The sequence below is a fragment of the Primulina eburnea genome, chromosome 9, assembly GCF_022965805.1.
Source record: "Primulina eburnea isolate SZY01 chromosome 9, ASM2296580v1, whole genome shotgun sequence".
Classification (NCBI taxonomy): Eukaryota; Viridiplantae; Streptophyta; class Magnoliopsida; order Lamiales; family Gesneriaceae; genus Primulina; species Primulina eburnea.
Genome location: NC_133109.1, coordinates 397,254 through 421,116, shown reverse-complemented (window position 1 = coordinate 421,116; position 23,863 = coordinate 397,254). Strand labels below are relative to the sequence as shown.

The window sequence follows — 23,863 nt, the reverse complement described above, 5'->3', positions numbered from 1 at the left end:
GTAGATTACTTCATTTGTTAAACTCCAGAAATGAATAACAACAAACAAATTGGGTGCATGATGAAGTAGAAGAAGATACATTGATGGCAACATAGTGCATGCATGTTGATGACAAATCTACAACACACATAAAGTTAAATTCCAACCCAAAATATTTTATTCATTTAACGAAGAGAGAATTGCCATATATGTTTGATTTGATCCACTACGGTGTCGTGGCTTTTATGACTATATTCTCCATGAAGGCCACCCACATTATATCTAGGTGGCCTATTTTTGGTGCTTTTCATCCCTTTTAGTTAATCCATCGTCTCCTCTAGCTGATTACATTATCTCTAATGTTTTTTTTTTCTTAAAAGATCAATCTTATCGTCTAATGCATGGTATCTGATTTGATAAAATATCGTTGATTGATGGTCTTTTTCTTCGTGATTGTTCAAAATTTTTCATCTGTAAATTTTGTTTTTCGAAAAAATGTAGTAGTATTAGTTTTATGTATATTTTTTATTTGCGATTTTGAGCTTCTTTATTCTTCAATTTTAGTTTTAGTTTTGTATCGTTTAATTTTTGACAATTTAGTTTTTTTCAGTATGAAATGTTGACGCGACACTACATACATCGTCACTGGACTAAAATTGCAAAGATTATCGATACAGAATAAACAAACTAATTAATGTCGCAGTTTTTTTTTCTTTTTCTAAAAAATTCATTTAGGGTCGTAATATGTACATATTGCGTTTCAGATTTACATGCATAAAGGTTGGGGTTCTTCTCTCTAAGTGATGATATGCCGGCCGTTGGGGTAAATAAAGTCCCACAACTAAAGCAAAACTCCGGTACTGTGTCAATTCTCTCACACCCTAATAAATTTAGCGTTTGTTTGTATGAAAATACCCACAATATTAATAATATGTTATACAGAATTAATACAACAATAAGCCGGCCAACTTGCTCTACCATATTTAGACATACGACAGAAACATACCAATGATGCCATCTTTCTACATGGCCATTCATGTATGAGAGATAACTGTTTCTTCATGTGAGTTACGTTGAAGTATAAAACATTTGCACGCATATCTTTGCTATATTAAATAATCGAGTTTATTTTTATTTTTATTTATTCATTCTTGACCTAATAGGTCCTCTCAATTTCACGTCGTCTGTCAATTTTCTTGATCGAAATACCAGTAGTACTGCTGCTACATCATGGGATTTTGGGAGTTTAATGGAAGCATGTGATAATAGATATAATTACTTAGAATGAACATAATTAATATTAACCTTTACATTGCAAGCAGTATACAACAAAGAAAAAAAAGTTGATAAGCGATTATATGATCAAGTGAAGAATATAATGTGAATGAGATCATACGGATTTACTGGAAGCCCAAGACGTCGAGTGAAATGAATGTCAATGGTGAAGTTGAAGTAAATAATGTTATAGAATATGATTTGCGCGCGTTCATTGGAAATTGGCAATCAACTCACTACAAAAAAACGGACAACATAGTGACGGTTTTAATAAAACCGTCGCAAATATAGCGACGGCTTTCAGATAACCGTCGCTATATAGCGATGGTTTTTAATAAACCATTGCTTATTTAAAATAGCGACAGTTTATTGTATAACGGTCGCTAAAACAACGACGGTTATAGAAACACCGTCGCTAATTAGCGACCGGTTTTTATAAACCGTCGCTCATATTGCGACTGTTTCAAGTACCCGTCGTTATTTAATGCGACGGTCTTTCTACCCGTCGTCGTTAATAAAAATGGAGACGGTTTTATGAAACAGTCGCAATATTATAACGACGGTTCTAGTCGCACCGTCGCTTTAAAATAGCGACAGTTTTTAGAAAATGGTCGCCAAATTAAGTAAGCAACGGTTTTTAAAAAAATAGTCGCTATTATGACGACAGTTTGTTGACACTCGTCGTTATAATAGCGACGGGTATAAACTAACCGTCGCCGATCTTCATCGGTTCGCCGATCTAGATCGGCGACGGATTTTGGAACAACCGTCGCTGAAAGTCGATATATAGCGACTGTTCTTAATTAAACCGTCGCTATGTTTGTATATATGCCGACCTTCCCGAACATTTCTTAAACGATTTCATCTATGTTTCGATTTTTTTATAACTCTATCAATTTTTTTCTATGTTTCGATTTTTTTATTTTGTACTAACATTTTTTTGTATTTATGTTGTAGATTTCCTCGTCGATATGATCTTCCAACGGGTCGTCGGAGTGGCAAATCTTCGCACAAATCAGGTTTTAAATTCTTTTTATACAGAAAATTTACTACTCGCTTTTACGTTTTTCGTAGTAGGTTTTTTTATGTTTTTTACGGATAAACACCATCGTTATATTGATTTTTACGATAAACACCGTTGCTTTTTAAGCGGCAGTTTTTTTAAAAAAATCCCAAACAATATAGCGACGGTTTTGAAAAAGTCGTCGCTTAATATAGCGACGGTCTTTTTATTTTATCCGTCGTGTCATATAGCGACGGTTTTGAATATCCGTCGCTTATATTAGCGACGGTTTTTAGCAGAACCGTCGCTACGATAGCGACGGTGTTCTTCAATAAACCGTCGCTAATATAAACGACGGTTAGCCAAACCGTCGTTTTTAGAAGGCGACGGGGACTCTGGTGACGGATAACCAAACCGCCGTTAAAACCGTCGCTTGACCTAATTAGCGACGGTAATAATAATGTTAACAAACCAAATAATCAAATGTCAGACGTTTATATTGGATTGATAAATTGTAGGTATTAGTTGAGTAATGGACTTCATTACTTATTACAAGGGGAAAAAGTTTTAACAATAATATTAAAGGGCCGATGCTTATATCCAATCTTTTTGGCCCATCATAAGCCTGAAGAACTCGCTAAAAGCATTTCGACTTGTTAGTAGGGTTTATGATCGTATCCAAGGCAGCTGCCTCCGTATTCTCCTCGGTGGAGGCTAAGCTGAGGAAGGAGAACAGGGACACAAAAAAAGGTGAAGATGGACATTTATATTACTTTGTTTCTCCATTTCTTTTCGTATATGGTTTTGCAAATGGATCTTTGTCTATCTTTATTTCTCTTTTGAGTTCTTTCTTGATCTCCTGATGAGTCCCCTTGAGTGCTTTGTTTCCTCTGTAGTTGTTTGGCTTGAACTGTCACAATGATAGATTGCTCTCTCCCATATAATATTCTCTCCAATTGGTTTGATAATGTAGATTGTGTTCATATCATCCACAACACCAAGTAACTCATGAGGAATGTAGGAAATATTTTCCAGAAAAATAAAATGTTCCAGAAATCGAAAACCATTGGAGATCTCCAAAGATCATCCTACAATGATTTCATGGAGACAGTCTATGTTGTTGTGTGCAAATGCCCGCCTCAAATTCTGATTTTGTGTTCCATTTCACACCCCCTAAAAACTTGTATGGGATGCTAATTATCACATAAATTTTTATGGAATGTAAAATAAAGCTTAATATGCACGATTGCAGTGGAACATTTTTAAATGATAAAAAAGAAGCATACGTCTGTTACCCTTAATTAAACATATCATTAATATTTTATTTTTTTTGTCTTAAATTATTTCATTTTTAAATTTATTACTGACTTATGCCGATTTTACACACACACATGGTATGTTTTGCTTAATTAATCTGAAAAATAAAATATATTACTTAATTATTAATTGAAAATTGCGATATGCATGGAAAAAGAAACTCTTAATAAGAGTTATTACTAATAAAAAATAATTTTAGCTAGAAACTAAAGTTCTTCATTAAGTATAAATTAATTTTTAAAATATCAGGAAGATAGTAATGTTATATCTTAAATTCAATAATTTATTTTCATATAATTAAATTAAGTTGGTTTATAGAAAATAATGTTACAAAGATTTTAAAAATGTACTCTCGAAATGAGGTTATAATTTAAAAATTCATTATACAATTAATTATTGCAAAATTTATGCATGGATGGCAATCTAAACAATTTTTCATTACCGGATCGGTTATTGAAACAATTTACCTTAAAAAACAGTTCAACGGTCAGGGGCACAAGAATTGATGGTAATTTGATATTTCTTAGAAATATTAAATTTTAAACTTGGATAAATATATTTTTTTATTATATATATATATATAATATTTTTAAAATTTAAAATATATTAAGCTGAAATACTGGCTTTTTATGATTTTTCAAAACATTTCTTTCACCACACCCAAATCATGAAATTTGAGAAGGCTTTCAACTTCGTAGTAGGGTTTTTGGTCGTATGCGAGGCAGGCGTCTCCGCATTCTCCTCCCCGTAGGCTAAGCGTCGGAGGAGGATGAGAAGAAGGAAAAGTAGGAGGAGTGGGCTGACAGAATGGAACTGATGGCGTTTCGGAACAACATCGAAAAAATGCTTGAGGATCGTGTCCGAATGAAAAAAGAGGCTAGGAATATGCACAAAAAATGGTGAAAATTGACATTTACATGAATTTGTTTCACAATTTCTTTTCATTCACAGAAGCCTATGCACTGTATTTTGTTCCCACATTCAAGCAATTTTCAAACTTGGATACTTGTAGGCTTTTTGTTAAAGCATCTCCTGGATTTTCCTCAGAAGCTATTTTCTCGACCGTGATAGTCCCACTAGCTGTTATTTCTCGAATAAAATGTTGCTTTATGTCGATATGTTTTAATCTCTCATGGTATACTGGGTTTTTCATTTGGTGTATAACACTTTGATTATCACAGTATATCCATCACCTCCTGAGCTATTTCAAGTATGTTATGGTGTTGTATGCATTGAAATATCTATTGTCAACAACTAAAAATAGGCAAGAAAACCTCCTCGTATTGCTTCTGGTGTACCGTTTATTAGGACTCATCAAGTTTACAATTCAATATTTTGTCTAACGTACATGAGTTGTAGTTGTGACTCATATATGATGGTGCTATGTTTTGGTTCAAGAGAAAGTCTTTCTTCCCCGCCCGCCTTAAATCACGGGTATAGAGCCAGCCCGCTTCACAGTGGGGGATTATGTTGAAAAAATACCCTAGTGCTTTGTTCTCGAGCACGATTCTTGATAACGAGTTATGGTTGTGACTCATCTTTGGTGTTGTATGTCATTTTTTCACAAAAATAAAGATCAAGCACCAAATGTCTGGTAACCCGGGTCTTTACCAGCAAACAGTTTTAGTTTTTGGCGAAGAGATATTGAATTATGTGTTCTATGTTGGCCAAATATATGCCCCCGTGATATGTTAGTTTAGGGATTATCTTGCATATTACCTTTTTTCTTTGTTGCCAAAATCCGCTCTGAAAGAAGTAACAAGCCTTCAAATAACTGCTGAACGGCCTTACCGATGTTGGAAGCATTTGCAGAAGCTGTTGATGTTTCAAACACACGGATGTCTCGTCCATACTCTTCTTTTTGCCTAGCCTTTGTGACCAAATACGAATAACTTACTTGTAGAAGATCACATTGAATAGCAAAATGACATGAAGCTTCACAACAATGTTTAGAGACTAGAATGTGCAAATAAAGTGGCTGATAGGAAGGAACATAGCCTGATAAAGCATCAGTAGATACTTAAAATACAAAATCCGGTCAAATAATGAAATAAACAACTCACATGCTCTCACATCTAGCTCATGCTACAATATTTTTTAAAAAAAATATAAAAAGTTTGTCTGGGATTCTAATATTATCTGAAAGGGCTTTGTCAATGCTATTCTTTTCACAGTCCAAGCTCTTTGATTTGAAGCATGATATATTGTATTTGTTAGTTCAATAGATATCAGCCAACTGAAAGTTTAGTTTGATTGGAAAATGAGTGATCTGCAGCACCAATTATTTTATTTCATGGAATACTGAGCACTTTTGTTTCCATGTATAATCTTGTTTAGGTCAACATGAGGTTCTTGCTTCAGGCCAATTGAGGATCTTATAGCCCATCATGAGCGTATGTAATACTGGTAAATTTTACGTGAGCTTCCCACCCCCCCTTTTAAATTTATGTCTTACGTTATGTTTCAGTATCACATTATATGGTTTATCTTTGGTAGCAGTGAAGCTGCTAATTTAACTCTTGAACGATCAGACACTGATAGTTTGTCAGACAACAAATGCCTTCAATTTCCCATTAAATGGGCCTACCAAGCCCGCTAGTTTATATGGGCCAAGCCTGATAATCTCATTTGCCATGTCTTCATCTCGCTGATATATCTGATATATCTATTTTTTAGGCTGGTAAATCTCTTTTTCACGACAAAAAAATGATCGGGCTTGTTTTTATTTGGCTATCAAAGTTGAAATCCGTTGATTCCAACTTTGCTTTTGGTAGTGTAATGGGCGTGTCAACAGCTATCAACATATTCTCTTTCGCTGAGGAGATGCTGGAGAGGGAGGGAAGACTGGAGGAGGAGAAAGACGCGCAGAGAGAAGATGAACGTGAAAACGAAGATATAATATCTCAACTGATGAAATTGATTAAAAGGACCTGCAGGAAGGAGGTGAATTTATTAACATTAATAGTAACTACTGTAATTTTGTGATTATATCTTCATTAATTGTAGAAACGACGTTCCACCACCATCGGCAGCAGCAGCAAGTCAGGATGGAGCACCAGCTCTTCAAACAACAGGTTCTGGTTATGAAGAGCAAAATAGGTTCCTGATTACTATGGCTTGCTAACTATGTGTGTAAGAAATTGAATTTCTGGGATTTCAAACTCCGTGGCACATAGCCTTCTATTGCATTTTCAGGACCAATCCATTCCTCTACAGGCACTTGCCTGGCATATTCTTCATCTTTTTTCTCCAGAATCTTCATCCGAGTCAAACCTAATTCTCCATTCTTGTCCGAAATTAACCCCTCCTTCAAAACTAGCAGAAATTCATTTTCTCACACACATAGTTAGCAAGACATAATCAGGAACCTATTTTGCTCTTCATAATCAGAACCTATTTTGCTCTTCATAATCAGAACCTATTGTTTGAAGAGCTGGTGCTCCATCCTGATTTCTTGCTGCTGTTGGTGGTGGTGGTAGAACGTCATTTCTACAATCAAAGAAGAATTAATCACAAAACTACATTAGTTACTATTAATGTTAATAAATTCACCTTCTTCTTACAGCTCCTTTTAATCAGTTTTCATAAGTTGAGATATCATTGTTAGAAGGTTGTTATGAAACAACATCCGTTAAATTATATCTTTGTTTTTCTTGTTATCTTCTCTCTTTGCGCGTCCTTCTCCTCCTTCAGTCTTCTCTCCCTCTCCAGCATCTCCTCTGCGAAGGAGAATATGTTGATGATAGCTGCTACCACGCCCATTATACTACCAAAAGCGAAGTTGGAATCAAAAGATTTCAACTTTGATAGGCAAAAAAATAAGCAAGCCCGATCATTTTTTTTGTCGTGAAAGAAAGATTATCAACCTAAGAAATAGTTATATCAGATGTATCGGCGAGATAAAGACATGGCAAATGAGATTATCAGACTTGGCTCATATAAATTAGTGGGCTTGGTAAGCCCAATTAATGGGAAATTGGAGGCATTTGTTGTTTGACAAACGATCGAGCATTTGTTGGAAGCTCATGGAAAGATTAGTGTTAAAACTTTGAGTCCTGGAAGCTTAATAAAGTTTTGAAAGAGGGGTTAATTTCGGACTCATATGGGGCAAAATGGAGAATTAGGTTTGACTATGTTGAAGATTCTGGAGAAAAAAAATGCAGAATCTGCCATGCAAGTGCATGTAGAGGAGTGTATTGGTCCTGAAATGCAATAGAAGGCTATGTGCCACGGAGTTTGAAATCCCAAAATCAAATGATCTTTGTATATTTGGATTTCTAATTTATTTTTATAATTTTAGAGAAATGAGATTATAAATTACTTATGTATATGTAGTGTTTCATATTAATAAGTTTGCGAAAAATTTGAAATTTATTCTACGTGGCTATGTATTTGAAGCAACACTTCATGTAAAAAAATAAATTAAGAGCTCTCTTAAAAGTATAAGACCTATGTTTACCGACTCTATATATATATATATATATATATATATATATATATATATATATATATATATATATATATACTTATAATTAAAACAAGCAATCTCTCAAAATGGCCGGTTTCCTTCCGGTGATAAGTTACCCCCATAAAACGTGGCTCTTCCACAACATCACTCACCATGGACAATTACACATGCACACCACAACACTGCAAGTGGGTTTGCTTCATTTTTGCCTTTTCGTTTTCATCTTCTCTTCCTTTGATTTGGAACCTCCGTCTTTGTCTTTCAACCATTTCACTGAGCAAATTTCAACAAAAAATTTGCTTGTTGTCTTCTCTCCCTCCTTCTTGTTGCAATCTATCGGTTTTAACTCTGCTGCGGGGAACTTTGCTTTGGAGCCTCGGCCTTCGTCTTTCCACTCTGCAGTCACTCCTTTCTCGTTACGATATTACGCGTATTCCACGCCCCTATAAATTCCAGCCCGAAACACCCCCATCAATCCGCCATCACCACACCAAGATCTGATTAATTCTCTATCTCTGTCTCGGAAAACCATGTCGAAACCAGCCACGCCGGTGATGCCGCCGCTCAAGGATGAGTTGGGTATAGTGATACCCACCATCCGAAACTTGGATTTCTTGCAAATGTGGAGGCCATTCTTTCAGCACTACCATTTAATCATCGTCCAAGACGGAGATCCGACCAAGGTTATCAAAGTTCCTGAGGGAATTGACTACGAGCTCTACAATCGGAATGATGTAAACAGGATTCTTGACTCTAAGGACTCTGCTTGCAGGTGCTTTGGTTTCATGGTGTCTAAGAAGAAGTATATCCACACCATCGATGCTGATTGCTTTGTAAGTTCTTCGTTTTCCCGATTCTTCGATTTTTAATTTTTTCGGGTTTTGGGGATCTGGCAAGTTAACGGTCATTGAGAATATGCTTTGAAAGGTATTCCTTTTAGATTTATTTAAGTGTGAACTAACCATGTATTATACGTTTGAGCATGCTCATATTACATGTCTGTGGTAGAATATGCTGAACAAAGTATACCACACATATGAATTAAAAGATACATGTACATTGTACGTACAATGTACATGTATCTTTTAATTCATATGTGTAATGTTCTCAAATGCTTCTATATTGTTTATCATATAATTTGTTCAATACTCCCATGTTATTTAAAACTTGACTGTTGAAATGTAAAAAGGTGACCAAAGATCCAACTGGGGAAGACCTCAACGCATTGGCTCAACACATTCACAGGCTGCTCACTCCATCCACACCTTTGTTTTTCAACACATTGTACGATTCATTCCTAGAAAGAGCAGATTTCGTGCGTGGATACCCTTTCAGCATGCGTGAAGGTGTGCCAAACGCGGTTTCTCATGGACTCTGGCTCAACATTCCCGATTATGATGTCCCCACCCAGCTTGTTAAACCTCGGGCACGCAACACGAGGTTGGTTGATGTGCTTGATCTTGTCGCACTTTTGTATCATATCTTGTCTCTAGATACTGCAAATAGTAGTACATGTGCGCTTATGTTGGTTTGTAAACATAGGTATGTTGATGCTGTTTTCACTATTCCAAAGGGCACTTTGTTTCCCATGTGTGGTATGAATCTTGGGTTTGATAGAGAACTCATTGGTCCTGCAATGTATTTCGGCCTCACGGGTGATGGCCAGCCTATTGGGAGATATGACGACATGTGGGCTGGTTGGTGTACTAAGGTAGCTTCTTCACACGATCTCCTTGCACACTTTGCCCACAGTTTATAATTTTTAGCACTGTGATGAAGTGTCGATCTCAGGAACAGAGATTTAGGTTGCATAATTTAATCGTTGGTCATTGTCATATGTGTGGGGGTAAATGTATAGGGGGCTGAGCATGGTGATTCACCCCTGCTTCAAAAGGGCTAAAAATATAATTCTTCAAAATTTCAATACCACATACCTTATCCCGTGACTCGGCCCACAAGTGACGGCTTCTACATCCACATCTTGACAACCTAGACCTATTGAAATGCAATCATCCCCTGTTCCATAAATCATTTTACAACTCAGTCGATTATTCATATCAGTAATTCTTTGGTTCATTGAATTGTGCATCGATTTATATGTGTGTGTGTGTGTGTGTGTGATTACCATTGCCTGTGACAGAGCTGTATATGCCAACAGATTTGGTGTTCCCAATGTGTATTCCATCTGTGTTTGGGCTTAACTTAGGGGAAGAAATCGACATCTTCTCGACTAGGACACTTCACATACGTCGAATTTCATGTGAAACTGTGGGCTGTTTTGGATACGCAAACCGGTTACCCCCAAGTTCGAGCTCATGAAAAATCGATTTAGCTGTAAATATATGCAAATGGAATCGATTTCATTAGTTGCTAATCACCGCCCAACAATTTTTAACTTGGAGATTAACACTCACCGCCGGCTGTAACATGGTCTGGGCAATGTTTTTCCATTAGGACACTAAAAAAGACACATATTTTGCGGCAAATACTGTCATTTTCTGTTCCAACTGTTATGAATATTGTTCTAAAATCTAAATTACAAAGGTAAACAACATATACCGAGAGGGACACAACATAATTTCTTTATATGTATGCATAATGTATATGAATCATGATTTTCGTTACCTTGTAAGGTTTGCACGGAAGATCCCACGACTTCTGGCCATTTCCTTCAATGCTCCCAGCTCCAGTGAAAGTAAAGACGTCAATATTGTAAAGCACCGGCCACTGCTTAGTGCTGTCGGATTCTGCCCAGGAATCTGGTCCATCTGGCGGCATTAGCACCCCATCCACCTTCACAGGTACGGCAATTAATAATATTACCTTGTAATTACTTCGCATACTACACAATTTTTTATTCAAAATTCGACACCATTAGGAAACAACTCCGATCTCACCTGAAAAACGTGCCCCCGGCTCACAGGGTCCAGGAAAAATGGTTGAAGTAACAAGAAACACCTGATCTGATGGGACCAGAACCACTCCATTTTCCACTCGGCATGCCTCCTTCCATGCATCTTTGAAGGCATCACTTTCATCAGTATCTCCGTCTCCAACTGCACCACAGTCAGACGCATTGAAAATGCAGCTCGTGCTCGATAAGTTCCCGGGTTGGGGAAGAGGCGAGTCGGCTGGAAGAGTGGGAGGTTGGTCCAGGGAATCGTCTGGGGTAAGTTCAGGTGAAATTTCACTCTGTTGCTTCTTGTTCATGTGATTATGATGTCTCCCTCCATCCACATTGGCTACATTTTGGATCAAGATTTGTACATTTAAGATCCGTAACACGAATAAGCAGTGTATGATTTCCATTGTTCACACAAGACAAATTAATTAAGAAATTTGTGATAGATGGCAGGATTATCTTTGTAGACTTCTCTGAGACTGAGTGACTTATTGTGGGAATTTAATGCAACTTATTTTTTTCCTCCTGTCATGAAGGAAAATTAATTAAGAAGATGAAAGCTCAAAGAAAGTGGTTGTGCAAAAAACACATGGAAGTAGAGGCTAAGTTTTATACTGACCAAGTTTATTTTTTGCATTCTCTAACATTTACCAATGAAATCAAACATTACCATTTTTAAAACTTATTATTTTTGAAAAAAAATAAATCCTTCTTATTTACATTAGTGTGTCTAACAAGTAGTTTACTTCAAATATTTTTAAATATTTAAAAATGAAGTACAAATTAACGGTCTTTTTTGCCTTGTTTTCGTTGTGTAGAAGCATAGCAACATATGATTTTTTTAAATTAAAAAATCATTTTTCTTATTTTAAAAAGTATCTAACGTAAAATGTGAAAAACCGAAATAAGTGCCAGCATACTTCAAATATTAAAAAATGAGGTACAAATTAACGGTCTTTTTTCCCTTGTTTTCGTTGTGTAGAAGCATAGCTAACATATGATTTTTTTTATATTAAAAAATCATTTTCTTATTTACAAAAGTATCCACTGTAAAATGTAAAAAATCGAACTAAGTGGCAGCGATCCAATTATTTTATAACCTTACTGAATAATATTGATCACTATTTATTAAATTCAACAACACCAAATATACATATATATCTATTATCAAATATTAAATAGGATAAGAAGATTGTATAAAAACTCTTTAGAAAAAAATGTATATGATACCTAAAGTACCTTAAATCTGAGCTTATGTTCAAATGACAAATATTCAAATAGATACCATGAATATTCACACTTGTTATATTGTATATATTTTGTCGTTAATCAATATTTTTTAGTGTTACGATAACATTTCAGTAAAAAAATTACTAAAATTGAAACTATATTTAAGTTAAAGACTGAATCGTAAATTCATCGATTACAAAATAAAAAATAAAACAAAAAATAAAACTGTGTAAATTACGATATCGAAAATATAATTTTCTACATAATGAGAAGATTAAACTTGATCAGAATACACGTTGAAATTTATGTTAGAGAACAAGACAATAATATTTTGGTGGAGTTACTATTATCGTTTACTATTCCAGACAGTAAGATTTAATAATTAACTCTTTCGAATTGTGATGATATATAGCGAGTCATTTTAGGTTGATATGTAAAAATTTACAATATTATTTAAATTTTTTGTAGAAACAAATTTGCAAGATTGTTATTTTCGTGAAAGTTATAAATAAAAGAAAACTTAGGAGATTGATCGAGTGATGTTTTTTTCCTTGGATACAAAGAGAAAAAACATACTTTCTATTTTTTAATTTCTCAATACCCATCCTTGCTAATTACATGTTCAATATGTCAACCAAATTCAATGGAAAACAATCCTTACTGTACATGTATCGACTGTTGATAATTTCAAAACAACTATCTACTTCAGAAAGAAGTTGAAGAACTAATAAGAATATTTTACTTCAACTCAGTATATACCGTTATCTTACGAAGAGTGCTTAACATGAAATCAAAGCTCTTGATCCTGCTAGACTGTGCAACAGACATTGAGATAACCCTAAATACCGACTAGCTCCATCAAAACATCCATGTACATTAAATGAATAATATAACATTTACCTTATAGTATCAAAAATGCTTAGTAGTAGTCCATATGTGTTGACATATTATAAGTTTTAGATTATGCTTGATCAAATAAACATATATGAAAACTGCTCTCCACTTCGTTACTTTATGTATTTACTTTTTATTTTTCTCATAATACATCGACCACCTTCATGTTACTCTCTTTTGCTTACATGTTACTGACCTGCGTTTTCTTCTTAATATGAGTTCCAAACAATTTATTGATATACTTTGACTTCTTTTATTAATCTCTCGTTGTACATCTATTCAGCTGTCTTGCGAATTAAATTGATTCTCATGTTAAAATATCTTACAAACTCAAAGTTACAAAATTCATAAATATATCAACTAAATTCTCAAGTAAAAAATGTTATATTTATTGAAATCCTATCTACATTAACGAGTTTTCAAAGTTCTTTGATTACAATAAGATTTTAAATGCTCTTATCGACGGTTAAATGATTCATATTACAAATAATATTTAATTTAAAATTATCACATTCGTAAATCCATTAACGTCAACCATGTCATTAACAGTGTGTTTGGCAACCAGGATTTGAGAGGATTTCGTTGGATTTGGAATTGGATTTGGAAATTCAAGTATTTGAAATTCCATTTAGTGTTTGGTTTAATATTTAAAAATGGTATTTACAAATCCATTTCTTGTTTGGAGAAAAAAGGATTCGAATTTGGAATTTTAAAATTTTACTAAATTACCCTTAAAAATCATATAAACATAAATAACTAAAAAAGTTTAGAAATTAATAATTCTTCTCTATTATTTATATTTGTAAATTCAAAAAGTAATTATTATTTATTAATCATAGTGCACATAAAATAATAATTAAAAATCATCAAACAACTTCAAATTTTAACATGAAATTAATTATTAAGCGTAAAAAGAGGCTTTGATAATTACTATGATTTTTATTATATTAATCAGTAAATAACACAAGAAACTTATAAAATTTAAACGAAATCTTTCAACTTCTAAAAAAAATTAAAAGGAAAAAAGTCTAACCATTTAGAAACTTTTGATGGAGAATGATGTGTTGGATAAAAAAGTAATTTTATGTTTTTAAAATCCAAATCCCACCAAATCTTATCAAATTTGATGGGATTTGGATATACTTGTGGAAATCCCATGAAATCCTTAGCAAATCCGAATTTTTTTTTTAACATCTTGTCAAACAGTAAAAATAGGATTTTGAAATCCAAATCCCATGAAATCCTCCCAAATCCTGGTTGCCAAACACACTGTAAGTGTGGCACCCTTACAACCACTACCCTGATTTAAATATGGATGCTCAATTTTCGAAGCTATCTTTTTTGTTTTTTCTTCTTTTTTTTTTTTTTGAAGAAAATCATGTTAGAGAGGGTGTATTTTGTCTTGTTTGAGGTTTGAAGGCTCGTTTAGCTATGATATTGCTCCACAAATGTGATCAAAACAGGTAAAAAAAAATCAAAGAAATTTGATTGTGGTTTTTTATTTTATTTTTTTAAAATTTATAACGTACAACTTCATTTATAACTTAATTTATTACACAAACCGTAATAACCGACCAGAATAACCAAACCGTAATACAAAAAAACCAAACCGGACCGAACTAAAATGGTTTCGTTTAGGATTAGGCATTCGAAAAATCGTAAACCAAAAACCGAACCGAAGTTTATTAAAACCGAACAAAACCGACCGTTGCACACCCCTACCTCAAGAATTGAGGTGTCCTTACCTAGTGTGTGTGTATATATATATATATATATATATATATATATATATATATATATATATATATATATTGTATTTCTTCATTTGAGGGGTAAATTCTCTATTGTCTCAGTCGTTTGATGTCAATGCCCGGTATCTTTCTAGCTACCCCCATGTCTTTCAATTCGAATTCCTCTTTGAGATTTACTTTGAGTATGCCAATTTCCGGCCTATCTTTGGTAGTTATTAACATGTCATCTACATACAAAAGTAGCTAACTTGACTTGTTTTCCATCCCTTTTGATCCAACTCCAATTTAAATATGCCACCATTGCTAAAATGAATCGAATGGGGGTTTGATTTACTACTGGTGAGAATATTTCATTGAAGTCCACTCCTTCCTTTTGAGTAAAACTCTTTGCCTCTAATCTAGCTTTATACCTAGGTTCTTCCACACCACGTATCTCCTATGTTCTTTTATAAATCCATTTGCAACATACAAGTTTTTGGTTTGTCAACTATAATCCATGTCTTGTTCTTGTCCAAGGAATCCATCTCTTCTTGCATTGCATGGACCAGACCCACTTCGAACTTTCTCTACAGCTTACTGCCTGTTCAACACCAATTGGTTAACTTCATCAAGATCAGATGCCACCACCAGCCTCTGAGTAGGAGTGATTACTGTTCTCTGTCTATCTCTGGTGAGTTGATAAATCTCCTAGATTTCTAGTAGCAACAGCTTCTCCGATCCTGCAAACAACCCCTTTTTTTCATATTGACTTTCACCTATAGACTGATCTTGAGCACTTTGTGCATCCACTTCTACCCGAAGATTACCAGTGTTAGATTTATTTGAACCGCAATGGATTCAGTTACCTTTAGTGGTAACTTGTTCTCATTAAAAGTCACGTCTCGACTTATGATGGATGTATTTTTCATTTCCTAGTTCTACAACTTAGGCGCAAGCCCTACAGTGCATGAGCTTGATCAAGATACGAATGGCAGAGAAATGGAGTGGGCTTTGAAAGGGCTCAGCTGTAACCCCACGGTGCCTGCGGTGAAAATGTAAAAAGGGCTTCCTGGTTTTGTCAACTTTTGTATTGGAACAAGTCTACTTTTGGTGACTTCTGCTGTAATGGGATAGAGAAACTTCTCAGTTAATATCTTGTCTTTTTGCTCGTATTTGAGTCATTTCTTGAATTTGAGTGGCACTAACAATGTGTGAAAATTTAATTTGAATTGAAAGAGACTAATGAGAGAGTGACTTTAAAACAGACGTTTTCGATTTTATGCCCAAAACTGATATTTTCATGTTCAAATATTTGGAGGATTTCATTCAGTGTGTTATCTCCTTCACTAACACCAATACGAGCAGCTAGTTTGGGAGTGTTACCAATATAGAATAATCTAATTGTCCTCCTCTATCTTATCATCCATATGGCAAAAGTAGTCTAATTTTATGGGGTGTTAGGATCATCCAAAAACCAGACAAAGCTTGTTGCCCAGCCACAAGTTTTGGTAACAATTGATTTGGTAAATTCGGAATTCAATTCGGATTGCATTTCCTTATTTTGTTTTCCCGTTAATAATTCACTTCCTATTTTTGGAAATATTTCCCTGTTTTTTTGCTTTTTGTAATTTGTCTTATAACCATCATGACAGATGAAATTTGAATTAAGAAAAATGGACTTGAATGATTGTTTTATTTTCCAACTTTTTTGTATGGATCAACATGTTATCTGCTTTTTGAGTGGATCAACAGAACCAGTTAGTTTTATTTCATGGAATACTGAGCCCGTTTGTTTCCATGCATAATCTTGTTTAGGTCAACATGAGGTTCTTGCTTCATGCCCAATTGAGGATCTTATATCCCATAGTGGGCAATAGGTAATACTGGTAAATTCATTGTCTTCCTTAGCTCTCCTTAAATTTATATCTTACATGATGTTTCAGGTATCGCATATATGGTTCATCTTTGCTAGAAGCGAATCTGCTATTTAACTCCTGAACGGCCAGACAATGAGGAAACGGAGGGTTTAGGGATTGGACCCATGCTTTGGAGAGATTGGTGGATTGAGAATAAGTTATACATTTAATCTTCCTTTTTCTTCATGTTAGTTAAAGTATAAAACATGTGAGTTTTTTTTTGTTAAATTCTCGACCTAATAGGTCCTCTCAATTTCACGTCGTTTGTAAACTTTCTGAATCGAAATACCATTGCATAGTGCTGCTACATCATGGGATTTTGGGAGTTTAATGAAGTACGTGATAGATAATACTAAGAATGAACATAATATTAACCTTTACGTTGCAAGCAATATACAACATACTAAGAATGAACATAATATTAACCTTTACGTTACTTGTACTTTACTTTACTTTTTATGCCTGTCAATATATCTAGCAATAGCAACCGCAAGATCAACCGAAACTGCAACAATTGCTGTAACCCTCATAGCGGATTCAAATTTACCCATGGAGTCACCTGCAACACAATTGATACAACAAATATAAGTAAGATTTCGTGGATTTGGAAAAAAAACATGTAAATAGTATCAAATATACACATGTACAATGTCATGCATCCATAAGCGAAAATTTTATAGAAAACGATATTATTCAATGATAATATAATATTATACAAAAATTTTGGTATAATTTCCCTACAATATGAAGTTCCAATAATTATATATATATATATATATATATATAGAGAGAGAGAGAGAGAGAGAGAGACACAGGGAAAATGAACGAATAAAGAATTAATGACAATCAATTGAATATGAAAGCACCACACAAATCCTAAAATTGCTCATTTTGATTTCACACATATCATTGAACGGGATCAATATATTTGAAAATTTGGAACACATCAATTTCAGGGTGTCGTCATCGTGGAACAGAAATGCCCAAATAAAGTTACCTCGACAGAGTTTCTAATTATGGTTCACAAGCCCGAGTCAATCAAAGATGTCACAAACAGTACCTTAAAAAACAAAACGAACCACAGAGAAACTTGACAGCGCACGGTTGTTAAGAGGTGCACGCTGATCTAAACGCAAAATAAAAGTGACGAATCCTTACCGAAGTACGGGAAATTCAGAAAAATAGGACTTGTAATCGGAGACTGAGCGACAAGAACAGAAGAAATCTTCGACAGAGCCGCCAGGGTTTTTGCGGATTTCAGCTGAAGAAGAATGCTTTTCGTTTAAAACCTTTACTTCTCTTTGGGCTCGGATTTAGTAAAATTTATTGGGCCGACCTAGTTAATAAAAACCCAGTAGGGCAGTTGGCATTGATAGCAGAATAGCTACACTTTGATCTCAAACTTTGTTTTACTACTATTTTGATTTTAAAAAGTTAATATAATAAATTGCATTGACATTAATATTATTTTTATTATTATTAATTCAATTTTCTATTAATAAAATCATGGCTATTTTATTTTTATGTAAGGAAATAATACTTTAAAGACTATGAAATTCCTAAACTTGTATAGAAAAAAAAATTTATATAAGTTTGTGAAGTGTTCAAAATGGGTAAATATGAGCTAAAATGATTTAAAGGGATATATAAGGTGTTAGAATTAAAGTTTCCGAGTTTGACAAATCAAGTTTTTGAAGGTTGCAGAGCTGATCGGTTCAACTGAATTAATTCGAACTGAAACTACCTTAACTGAAGTTGCATGAACTAACGAGTTCAATAATTGGAGGCAATCAGACTGAATTTATGAAGGTAACTGAACTATCAATTGAAACTGAAGAGAATCAGTTTGACACGTCATCAGTTAAGCGCGGCTACCAACACCGACTATTTTGTACACAGCCGACTGAAACCAACAGTAGGAGCACCGCATATCAGACTGCAATAGTGTACTATTTTCAGAAGAATGTTGACACATGCAGAAGGACAAATCAACGGCTATGAGTCATTTAATGCAATCAATGTGACCGTTGGAAGCAAAACTATAAATGGCCGAGGACTTCAACTGAGACAAGAACTTTTGAATCATTACTCCGATTGAGACTAGAATACATCTCAACTGAATAACAAGCTGCAGACATCTTCACAAAACCACTACCCGAGACTAAATTTTCTTATTTCCGAAATGTTCTTGGATTAATTGATTTATCTTAATCTTCTTAACATTGTTATATGCTGATTCATTTCCAGGATTAAGTGCAGGAAATAATAAAGCATAAAAGGAAACCAGCATTAAACATAATACAATTTTATTGATAAATTTGAGCTTTTACAGTGGAGATTTCTCTATCTACTGCCTCCCTCCAGCAGGACAACCAGGCGATTAACCCATTGGTGGAGGTCTTCAGGAAGTCTTCTGAGAAGGCAATCATTCTCAGAACCTTATGCTCCTTGAGGAGCATCAGAAGATAGACACCTTTATTCTGGAAGATGTCAGCAGCATGGGCGACGCAGAGACGCCGCTATGGACTGTTGGAATTCTTCTGCCATATCCGGTTGACTTGAACTGCGTGCCTTATCCATTTGCTAATGCTTCGATTTTGTGTTATCCGCTTAAAATTTTCAAGTGATTTGTGACTAACTAGTTTGCTCTTATTTATAGATAGACTCAAACCATACGAAAAGTCGTAATCATTATTACTGACAGGAGGATATGAAGAGATCTCTGCTCACCAACGACAGTTCATTCTTCGAGGATGAGATCACTTAATGTAGCATCTCACTCATTTTTTAAAAATGCGGAAATATATTTATTTTTTAATAAAAATTCGTATTTTCGAAAGACATTTAAAAATGATCGTAATTATTTGACAGTAAAAATAGTACTGTGAAGGCCCGAAAATCCTCGCTTGAAAAATTTGCGGAAAATTAAAAATTTTCTTTTTAAAAGAACTTAAATGGCCGCTTTCATAAAGTCAACTGATAAACAAAGTCAAAGTTTAAAATATCGCAGCGGAAGAAAATAAAGTTGCCAAAAATCACGATTTAAAAATATCCAACGACTGATAAAAATATTGTTTGAGAAATAAAATAATAAATGTTGTACTGAGGTCCTCGGGTGCCACTACTGCCGACCCAAGCTAGCTCACTGGTCCCCGCCCTCAGCCCTGACCTCATCAGTACCTACAACAATCAAGTCTAGTGAGCCTAAAGACTCAGCATGCATATATCGCAGGTAACGAGTAAAATCTGAAGTAAAATATGCATGGGATAAAATATCATGTCATGAGGTATACTGAAAATAATCTGTACTCATGCTGTAAATAATATGTACTGATGCTGAAAATAATTTGTACTCATGCTGAAAATACTCTGTACTGATGCTGAAAATAATCTGTACTGATGCTGAAAATAATCTGTACTGAGCAATTATAATACGTGCATAACTGAACTGATAATCATAGTAAAAATATTTGCTCCTTGGAGCCTGTACTGAAATAACTGGTAAAATTTTCTGTTGAGATTATGTTTTACGCCTGTGGCCACTGCACTAAGCTGAACTGATCGGTAACTGACTACCGGGGAGCCTGGAACTGAGCTGGCGGTCACTGAAGACCCGATGGTACCAACCTGAACTGAGCGGTCACTGAAGACCCGATGGTACCAACCTGAACTGAGCGGTCACTGGCGACCGTATAAATAATACTCCCACATAGTGAATGCACCACAAGCCATATCGCATAAATCTCAAAAATAATCATTTTCTGTTTTCATGCACGTAAAATAATTAACTGGCGATAATGAAAATATCCTGAAATTTTACCAACTGGAATGGATTGGATCGTCCCCAGGCTCGCTGCGACCTAAATATGCCATAAAATATGCAATAGATTTTTCTTGGATGAATGATGCACTAAAGTTTGAAAATTTTGACAATTACGCTTAACGACTCCGTATTTTAATCATGACTTTAAACCAACCCGAACCAACACTGAACCAACGTGACGTCATGATTAAAATACGCTAAACATACTGAAATTATGCTCCTAAAGTGATGAGGGTCGAATCCATGTGCAACGGAGGCCAAAACGTGAAACGCTCTTTCGAGAATCAATATGGCACGTCGCACCGTAAATTCTCGTACGACCTCAAAAATGATCCGAATGACGAACGGTCGAAAACATGACCTTCCTAACTCAATGAGGCACTGTCCAGTCCAAGTCCATGGGCTAAAAGCCAACCGAGAACTCAAACGACGCCTCTGAACGACACAGCAACTTGCTGTCAAAATCCAGCAGCTGCGCACTTGCTCGTCTTGGGTTGGTTTCGAGTCTATCGGCCATTGGGGCGTGAACCACCGACCGGAGACCCTTACCAGCATCCCAAGGAATGACCCAAACCATGGCTAAGGGCACAGGGCCAGCCACAATTCGAACCATTCAAGCAAACATCAGAAACTCCAACCATGAGCACTCATACATGCGTGTGGTGTCTTGCTTCGTTTATTGTCATGGATCGTTCCGGTGATCATTTAATTGACCATGGCACGATCTAGACCTTATGAGGCATGGTCTGAACCGTGGCTAATGGCTAACAAGCCAACCAAGATCCACACAATCACCACAAACCGAACCATACATGCTGTACCAACCGAAAGCCGAGTGGGGAAAGGGGGCTGTTCTTGCATTTTGTGTCAAAACCGATGAGCCATGGACCAAGCCACCAAAAGGGCGACTTAGTCACGTCTTAGACATGCTAGGGAAGCAATCTAACCATGACTATATGCCCTTGGGGCAGCCAAGATCAGATCCCTTCTCCTTGACACCATAGCAGAATTTTCGAACCACATTTCAGCACCTGTGGAAGGTTGCTGTCCAAAACCGAATTCCAGCAAGCATGTGGACTGAAATAATGGACTAAAGTGATCCTAATCCATCCTAGAACATGTCTAGATATAGCCTTGGGAGCCTGGAGTCGAGCCATCCACCTGAAACATCACAACAAGTGAAACCGTAAAGCTGCTCAAGAACTCAAAAAAAATCTGCATGTGTTTCCTTAAAAATTCTGTGCTGTATTTCGTTTTTGGCATGGAAGGGTGATCATGAATCATGAAAATAATGTTAATATGACTTGATTGAGGTTTAGAAAAAACATATGTACATGCCTGGATTTTTCGTTTGAAAGAAAACGAAAAGAAACAACGACGACCCGACGCGGAGGAGACGGAGTGGCTAGCTTCTCTACCTTTCCTTGCTCTCGATTTTTCTTGCCTTCTTTCCTAGCTAAGACTCACGACTTTACACTCTGAAATGGCTCTAATTTTCATGCAAGGGGGAGGGGAATAAGTGGTTATGGGAGAGAGGAGGATAGGTGCAAGATATAAGGAAGATATCAAGACCAAGTCTTCATGCATTTGAATTTTGAATTTGAATTGCTATCAAATGATCTCTTGGATGGTTCTAGAGTATAGTGGCCGATTTTATCATGCCAATCAAGGGTTAGGATAGTGGTCTAGTATTAATTAATTAAGGTGGAAAAAAATAGCTAAAAGAATTAGCATGCTAATCAACCAAGAATGGGTCAAAGGTGAGTTGGCAAGTCCTAGTTTGTCTTGACAAATGGGGTGGCCGAAATTCCCAATTAAAATGAAGGGGGAAATGTTAATTACTTAGTAAATCACTAACCTTTAAAAGCCTCACTAATCTTTTAATTAATTTAGTGAGCTAACCCCTTAATTAAGTAACTTAAATGAGCTCATTTCTTAATCACCTCAAATAATTAAGTTAAATCCTCAAACCTCCCTTTTTAACTTAAATGAACTTACTTGCTAGCTAAATTAACTTCCGGAAATAATTCTCGAATCTTAAATTCTATCTCAAAACTCCAACTCCGATCCGGCCTCACTGAAATAACTGAAATGCTGAGACAATCAAACTACTGAACTGAAATAATAAAATAATTAACTTCAAAGAAATGCATTAAAATAATCATGCAATGAAGTCAATTAAATTTTAAAAATCTAGAATTATGCATGGCTTATACGTAGACTGATTTACGGGTTCTACAATCCTTCCCCCCTTAAAAGAAATTTCGTCCTCGAAATTCGCTTATCCTCGATACACAAAAGTTTAGACTCTTAGTTATAGAATCTAAATAATCCACGCTTCCGATGCGCTACTCTGATAAGATAAATATTAAGCTGTCCTTACGTCTCCTCAATCCTAAATAAATTTGTCTACCAAAGTCCTCGTTTGTGAATCGCAACTTAAAACAACTTATGGTGACTTAGTTCTATTCAACTATAGCCCCGAATTTTGACTTATCCCGCAGTTTCTCATACTAGAGATGGATGTCTAAACTTATAGCACCTTAATTTTCTTATACTATACTCGTAATATTCATCGACTTATTATATTAGCATTTAGAAAGTTCAACTTAGGAAACCTTAGCCCCCAAAATTTACTGACCGACTTCTATCCTCGTTAATACACTTAAAAGTTAACCTTATCTCAATCCTATAACAAAATTAGCCTAAGATCCTTGGACTCTCCTCATTGGAACAAGTGTCACATTCTTACGTATCAACGTAAAAACTTATTAAGTCATCCCATGGTAGCCTTAGAATAACTCTAATGAATCAACCTTATTTATACCCCATAGAGTTCTAGAATCTCCATATCAAAGTTCCAGATTTCTTACTCGATAAAAATCTTAATATTCGTTCATTGATAACCTATGATGAGCACAACTCGCTCCTTTTGGTTTTTATCTCACCCAAAATTTTTGTATGAACAAATATCTCATAAATTTGAAATTCAAACTTACCTAATCCAAATAGCTTTGAATAAAATAATCCCAATACACATATCTGTTTAGTCCCAAGTTTGTTAACGACTTCCAATATTTCTCAAGACAAGGTGTCTACCTCACCTCTTGCGTTGGTCTATCGATTAAACTAACCCTCATTGTACCCAACTTTGAAAAATTTTAAATTTTCACAAGGTATAATCTTAACTGTTAAGATCATGATCACTAAAACTTGTGACACATCAACTTACGTTCCCAAAAATTTACTAACTCAATGTTTATTCTTATAACTTAACTAACCGATCAAATTTACCTTAAATCGTCATCACTTTAAATTTCTAATTT

General features: G+C 35.1%; 2 protein-coding genes and 1 long non-coding RNA gene across 6 annotated transcripts; 1 reads left to right on the top strand and 2 right to left on the bottom strand.

Annotated features, from left to right (window-relative positions):
* Window positions 1–2,838: 2,838 nt before the first annotated feature.
* On the top strand, window positions 2,839–11,489 carry LOC140840970 (probable UDP-arabinopyranose mutase 1). Of its 4 annotated transcripts, XM_073208108.1 has the most exons (8): window positions 2,839–3,007; window positions 4,273–4,473; window positions 5,912–5,980; window positions 8,586–8,875; window positions 9,232–9,482; window positions 9,585–9,753; window positions 10,689–10,843; window positions 10,966–11,489. In XM_073208108.1, the coding sequence occupies exons 3-7, from the start codon at window positions 5,962–5,964 to the stop codon at window positions 10,821–10,823; spliced, it is 864 nt and encodes a 287-aa protein (XP_073064209.1). In that variant the 5' UTR covers window positions 2,839–3,007; window positions 4,273–4,473; window positions 5,912–5,961; the 3' UTR covers window positions 10,824–10,843; window positions 10,966–11,489. The 4 variants fall into 4 exon arrangements, with proteins under 4 accessions (XP_073064209.1, XP_073064208.1, XP_073064210.1 ...); XM_073208107.1 differs by lacking the exons at window positions 2,839–3,007; window positions 4,273–4,473 and having other exon boundaries at window positions 10,921–11,489; XM_073208109.1 differs by lacking the exons at window positions 2,839–3,007; window positions 4,273–4,473 and having other exon boundaries at window positions 10,676–10,843.
* On the bottom strand, window positions 10,917–11,351 carry LOC140842096 (polygalacturonase At1g48100-like). Its single transcript, XM_073209909.1, has one exon. The coding sequence runs from the start codon at window positions 11,349–11,351 to the stop codon at window positions 10,917–10,919; it is 435 nt and encodes a 144-aa protein (XP_073066010.1).
* A 5,572-nt stretch (window positions 11,490–17,061) lies between the features above and the next one.
* On the bottom strand, window positions 17,062–17,985 carry LOC140840971 (uncharacterized). Its single transcript, XR_012120072.1, has 2 exons — window positions 17,712–17,985; window positions 17,062–17,273 (listed from the first exon to the last, which is right to left on the bottom strand). It is a non-coding gene; the product is annotated as an uncharacterized lncRNA (long non-coding RNA).
* Between the last annotated feature and the right edge of the window lie 5,878 nt (window positions 17,986–23,863).

Bases quoted from the DNA above. Each gene is read 5' to 3' on its own strand.
- LOC140840970 (XM_073208108.1), top strand. The intron at 8,876-9,231 runs GTAAGTTCTTCG...AAATGTAAAAAG, and splicing joins CCATCGATGCTGATTGCTTT to GTGACCAAAGATCCAACTGG. The intron at 9,483-9,584 runs GTTGGTTGATGT...TTGTAAACATAG, and splicing joins CCTCGGGCACGCAACACGAG to GTATGTTGATGCTGTTTTCA.
- LOC140842096 (XM_073209909.1), bottom strand. From the start codon at position 11,351: ATGGAAATCATACACTGCTTATTCGTGTTACGGATCTTAAATGTACAA.